This window comes from Macrobrachium nipponense, chromosome 35 (genome assembly GCF_015104395.2).
Source record: "Macrobrachium nipponense isolate FS-2020 chromosome 35, ASM1510439v2, whole genome shotgun sequence".
NCBI lineage: Eukaryota > Metazoa > Arthropoda > Malacostraca > Decapoda > Palaemonidae > Macrobrachium > Macrobrachium nipponense.
This window is the reverse complement of record NC_061096.1, coordinates 16,747,109-16,753,549: the sequence shown is the minus strand read 5'-3', so window position 1 is coordinate 16,753,549 and position 6,441 is coordinate 16,747,109. Positions and strand designations below refer to the sequence as shown.

At 38.5% G+C, this 6,441-nt stretch overlaps 1 protein-coding gene across 2 annotated transcripts in view; it reads left to right on the top strand.

Moving 5' to 3' along the window:
* Window positions 1-6,441, top strand: part of LOC135208441 (dentin sialophosphoprotein-like) — a 65,904-nt gene that overhangs the window by 57,605 nt on the left and 1,858 nt on the right. For both annotated transcript variants that reach the window (XM_064240627.1, XM_064240628.1), the window contains exons 3-4: window positions 1,300-2,732; window positions 2,998-3,719. In XM_064240627.1, coding sequence (XP_064096697.1) covers window positions 1,300-2,732; window positions 2,998-3,719 — 2,155 coding nt within the window. The remainder of the gene's footprint in view (window positions 1-1,299; window positions 2,733-2,997; window positions 3,720-6,441) is intronic.

The window sequence follows — 6,441 nt, the reverse complement described above, 5'->3', positions numbered from 1 at the left end:
GATCGCAGTATTGGCGCGTTGTTGACCCTATTTTGGCAGAGCCGTTATAACCCCAAACCCACACTACTGGCTAGGTATGTTCGGCGGACTGTGTATTGTTTATAGAATGTACCCGACAGGAAATAGATGTTTACTGGTTCAAGAATAGATAGAAAGGATGCTGGTACCATAATAACCGGAAAAATGATTGTGAATGGTGTATGACACGCAGAAAGAAATGTTTAAGAGCAGGATTAATGTGATTGCTTGTGAAGTGATCTGGCACGGAGGTGAGCATTAAGGAATTTCTAACCGAATTGGAAATTGGCAGATATTTTATTAGTCGAAGGCAGTGCGCCCAAAAGGACAAATGTCAGGAACCTCATTTTCAGGAGAAAGCTGTTTAGATAATCGTAAAGAACTACAGTCATTCTTGTATGTTTATTTCTTTGTGTAAAATAAAAATTACGAGCGTCATAAATCAGTTATGCAAGAAGCGTATGGAAATGCTTGCATGTGAGAAGATAGCTGTGGATGTCTATAGTTAAGAACAGGGATATGAGAAAAGTATATGTATATTTTATATTAACAGTATATTGTACATTTTATATTTGAGTATATTGGTAAGTAGAAAATTGAGTGTTTATGAATCGTAGGTTTACTTGGGGGATGGCAAGAAATTGAAGTAACCAGAAAGAGAGTTTGAATATATTTATTTGAAAAGACTGGGCTCGCTGTACTATATTTTAGAAATATTTTGTGATAATATGTGATGCATGAATAATGGGGAAACATGAAGCAATGGAATTGCATTTGAGAGATACATAGTTTTTATAGAGATTTGAGCCCTAGTATAGAGGAAGGAAGAAACGAAGCACTCAATTTATAGGAGCAGTAAAATGGAAGGTAAGTGCAAAATGATGCACTTCTTAGGTCATATGAAAGAACTTGAAATTCAATGTCTTTGGGAATAAAATGTTAGTACTAGATGTGTTGGAGGTGAAAACACTGGAGTCTTGCAAAAATAACAAATGTATAAAGTCAACGAATTGAGGACTTAAAGAGGCTATTCAAGAATATGGGCAGATGCACTTTTATAAGTTATAATTCTCCTTGGGTGGGAGTTATTCCCAAAGTATAGAGCAGTCGATGTTGAGTGATATTTATGGCTTGATATTAGAGAGTATAAAAAAGTCACGCATGTAAATGACAATATTGTGGTTTTCTTTAAGTACTAAGGAAACGAATTACAGTATTTATTTTACTTGAACTTCTGAAAGGTTCAGTTGAATTCAACTAATGTCCTTTTCTCTTTTGCAGCTGTATTTCAGAGCACCCTCCAGAGGCTACCAAATCAACCAACGAAGATACTGCAGAAGATCTGAAAGCATCTGGTGCATTTCCTTCTGGAGGTTCTATCCCACTCCCCATTGATTTCAAGGATCGGGCACCATTAGCATCGGATGATTTCTCGTTCATCGATGACGAGGAACCAACGGAAATCTCAGAGAATGAGCTAGATACAGAAACCTGTGAGAGCAATACTGATGTCAAAATAGAATCTGAAAAAAATGAAGGTGATCTCACCCCTGACTCCTTTCAAGCATCGTCCGAAACACATGAAACAACTACGGAGGAGGATCACGTGATTACAGAGGAACTCTCAGCTTCTTCGAATTGTCAAGAGATGCCATCTCCCGCCTCAGGGGAGCACGATCTCCTAAGTAGCGAGGATTTGTCACACGATAAGTCAGTAAGCCCTGTTGAAGAGGTGAAAGAGAGTGAGTCATCCATATCATGTGATGGTCAAAATATCAATCATTTGATTGCTGAACCTTACAGTAATGGCTCAGAATCCTTAGAAAGTAGACCAAACCAGAGTGTTGAGCAAGAAGATAATGGAGACATACATTCACCCGAACTTTCTGTGAATGGAGAATGTAACAAAATAGTTTCAGAGGAAAGACTAAGTTTTTCAGAGGATTCTAAAGATAATCATGAAAACATTCCTAAAGGAACAAGCACAGCACAAGATGACACAGTGAACACAGATGCTGATGACGAGGAACTGGCAACTTCTTCTTCCTGTAAAATCAACGGTAATGGCGAGTTAACAACTAGTTCTAATCCTCAGTTAGACGAAGATGAAAAGAAATCTGAAAATGTAGATTCTTCTCCCTCAAACAATAGCTTTGCATCAGAGGAAATGAAAGCGGAGAATGGAGTGACATTCAAAGATGAGATGCTGGCTCTTTTGGATAAAACATTCCTTGGTGGCAATGCAGACAGTTTGGCTGAAACTGAGGGTGAAACCAAACAAGAAAACAATAACGACGGATCACCAAGTAAAACAGTCAATGTTCTGACTGAGACAGAGCCTAAAATAGACTCTCCCCTTGATGGCGGCCCATATGATAGCAAGTTGACTTTACAAGAAGTGGAGAGTCAGTCGTCTTACGAGAATGACAGCGAGTCTGCCAGTGAATGCAAAGTAGACTCAAATAAAGTAGCGAGAGAAAACCTAGATATATCTGTACCAGAGAGAAAGATAAGCATGCCGGCACCACGTACTTGTGCGTATAATAGTGATAGGCAAACAGATGATAATAGCAGTTTCGATGAGAGCTACGAGGAATCTTATAAAGAAGGTAGAGGGTCGTCACTACCCTCATCCCCTCTTGCCCCGCGTCGTAAGAAGAAACCTCATCCTGTACCTGCAGCTCGCACATTTTACACACTAGGCTCTAAATCGAGTAAGCATTGTTGTAACTCAAACATTTAACAGAGAGAGAGAGAGAGAGAGAGAGAGAGAGAGAGAGAGAGAGAGAGAGAGAGAGAGAATGGTATAAGTCAAAAGAAGAAAACCTATGTTCCAGGTTTATATTATTTATTTCAATTTTACCTTTGTTGTTGTCATTTTATCTTTTTTATTAACAGATTACAAGTAGAATTTAAAGTAAATTCCTATTTGATATTTTTTCTTTGAACTAGTATTGAATTGTTTATTTATATTCACAGGTTTGTCAAGTATATCTGGCAGTGCTACTCCTGACTGTCAAGACCAGAGAAGCGGTTCCTGTAATACTCCTCCTCCAAGGCCTCCAGCACCTTCCATGTCTCCTGACAAGCCACCTATACGAAAAAGGTCATCAACTGTACCCTGCAAAACAAGTGAAACATCAGACTTCAGTTCGACACGAGCTAAGGCTGTCTGTTCATCAAATGGAGAGAGTTCAGCCGCCAAAATGGTCTCGACAGATAGCACGATAGATACTTCGTCTGACAGCAAGTCACTGAATCCATTTGAAAGTGACGATGACGAGGAAACAAGCAGTACCAAGGATGAGCCCAAAGTAGACACGCAGTCTTATAAGTCCTCTAAAGATCCACTTAACCCATTTGACAGTGAGGACGATGAAGTTGAAGAAACAGTGAAACCAGATCATGAAGAAAGGAAACGAGTATTACCTCCAGCAGGTTACAACCCATTTGATGAAGAGGATGAAGAAAACGAAGAGAACGAGGCGCCCAAGACTACAAGTAAAGATGTACCAACGAATCCTTTTGATGAAGAAGATGAAGTAAAAGCAATGACGCCCAGAGGATCTCTTTATCAACACACATTCGTAACACCTGACTCCTCACCATTCCGGAGGGAAGGCACGAGAGCTTCGCTGCCAAGTTCCGGACGAATTCTTTACAGCAAAAAGAAACGGCAGGCACCTTTACCACCGGGCTACGTAAGTATTCCATCGTTGTTCCATCCCTTTACCATAGGCATTTATTTTTCCCTCATCTCTGTTTTCCATTCCGTCTAATTGCTTCAACGTTTACCCATAGCTATGTAGCTCACCTCTCAGAAAGTAGTTACGATTATGTTACTGAACTCTAATACTACACTTGAAAACGCTCTATAAATGAACAACTATAAAGTATGCAAACTTGATTTTTCAAGATTTTTAGGCAGCAGGGATTTTATTCCAATTTGCTAATGGCGATAAGTAACTGTTATATGCTTAACAGCACAGTATCGATTAAAAAAATAATCGGCGAAGTTTACAATAGTTGATTTATCATCAAGGAGATTTTCTAGCACATTTCATGGAGTCTGTCATAGTATAAAGGTTTTGGCATATTATAGAAAGATTTCGTTTGGTATGCTTGATGTCATTTCAGAACTGTGCGTCAGTTTTTAAAAATAATTATAGATACAATGACAGGTTTCCCATGGAAAGTTCACTGGTAATATGTTCTTGAAAGTCACGACTCCGGACCACTTATGATTGCTGGTAAATCTTCAAGATGATTTGAGCTTGGATCTTAAAAGCACGCCAAATTAGCCATTCTAAAGGCTGTCACGCCTTGTAAAAATGCACTTCCACATAGTGGAGAAAGAATAAGATAAGGCCCACCGTTATTCAAAGTGGTTTCTTCCTCTGAGGAAGAGCGGGCTTGGTAAAACTCAAGTTTATGGATAGTCACGCGACTACCGTTGTTTACCTCTGACACACATACAGAGTAGTGCAATGGCATGCGTTTCCTTTCCATTGTAATTACGTGCACCTGCTTGTTGCATGTAGCTAACAGACAGAAACTATATAGTTACATGTATATGTGTATGTATATGTGTACACACATGTATATTTAAAATATATATATATATGCGTGTGTGTGTACTTTCAAAGAATATGCAGACCGAAAAGTATTTTTGTTTAAATACAAGGTGGGTATATTTTTTCTGTGTATGAACTGAATGAATTTTGGAGCCGGAGGGAAATACGTATGATCAGTTTGCTGAATAAGGAGAAAAGCTGTGATTGATTGATTATTTTTGGTGGGGGCGGGATTAGGGTGGTGGCGGGCCAAATAATACATTGCTAAGTGTTGGTAGTAAGGAGAATCTACAAAGAGTGGTGAAAGTGTTTAAGGTTGTTAGTAAGAAAAACTTGAAAGTGAACTTTAATCAAAGAAAGATGATGAGATCATAAGGGAGCACAGGATGATGGAACTGTGAATGCTGTTATAATGGATGGTGGGAAATGGTAGGATGAGAGCGAATAAAAGAAACAAGAAAGTTGGCAGAAGCTCTGGAAACGATTGGGAAGAGAAGAAGAATGTCTAAGAAAGGTAAAGTTTGAACATAAATTTAGGGACACTGATATCCCATAACAGAAAACTGGGAGAATATATATAAAAGGATAGCCCTCAAAATTGAGAACGTTCTTAACCTGGAAAGCGATGGATGTCAGAGATAAGTAGTACGGCTCTGCCTCAGTTATAAAGAAGAAGAAAGGAAAGGGAGTTGGGGTAAAAGTAAAGTACAGAAATATTGGATTGTATCTAATTTAGAAATATCTGTAATTTTGAAAGGTTAATTTGGTTGCAAGAAAAAGGTAATAGACATGAATTAAAATAAAAATTTCGAAGTAACATAAAGTAAAGTTAAACTAAATAATGAGTAAAGTAAACAATTAAGGGAATAAAGCTTTGCGCCTCATAAACGGTGTAATGTGCCCGCAACTGTGTTTGGGGAGTGACCGCTTGGGAACCAGGAACCAGGAACGCGTGAGATGATGTTGAACTCACTCTTCTCTATGGAAGTGAAGTGTGGCTGCTGAATGTGGATGAAAGGATTACGTCAGAAACTACTGAGGCAGATTAACTATTTTTATATTGGGTCAGGGAATGCTCAGATACACAGCTTATTACCATGCACTTCTTAGAAATTATAGTGTTGGCTATAAACAATCAGGTGGTGGGAATAATTACACTTCTTTTAATACAAACCCAAAATGTACTTAGTTAAATGCATTTTCCTTCTGTGTTACAGATGCACCTTACTTTAGAAATTCCTCTCTCTCTCTCTCTCTCTCTCTCTCTCTCTCTCTCTCTCTCTCTCTCTCTCTCTCTCTCTCTCTCTCTCTCTCTCTCTCTCTCTCTCTCTCTCTCTCCTTCCTTCGTCATCATCATCTTCTTCCAATCTTTTATGCCCTTTCGTTCAGTCACTGTATGGATAGAATGATTTTTAGATCTTTCAATGTTACTCGTGGCAGAGTAACAGTGAAATCTTATTCATAAATCTTTTTTTTCTCTTATTTTTGGTGTTTCTTCTCTGTCTTTTATAAATAGTATTGTATAATATATAATTACACACAGAAAGCAACAAGGAGGCACACACCAAGAGAACAAATCGGATTTCAAATCCTGTTTATGTTTATGTCCGCAAACAAACCGGGCCTTTATTATGAGTTTCACAATTTCCATTTCTCTCTTTCCACCTCTTTAGTCTTCCCTCATTTCTCTTCCTTCCTCTTCGTTTTCTCCATTCCGGCCAACCACTCCCTTCCTTCAAGCTTATATGAGGATGGTTTGTCTTTAATATTTACTTCTAATTCTCGGTATGGTGTTTTTCGCCCTTGTTTTAAAGTTATTTTAGGACTTCCTTCAAGTTTCCATAGTTCT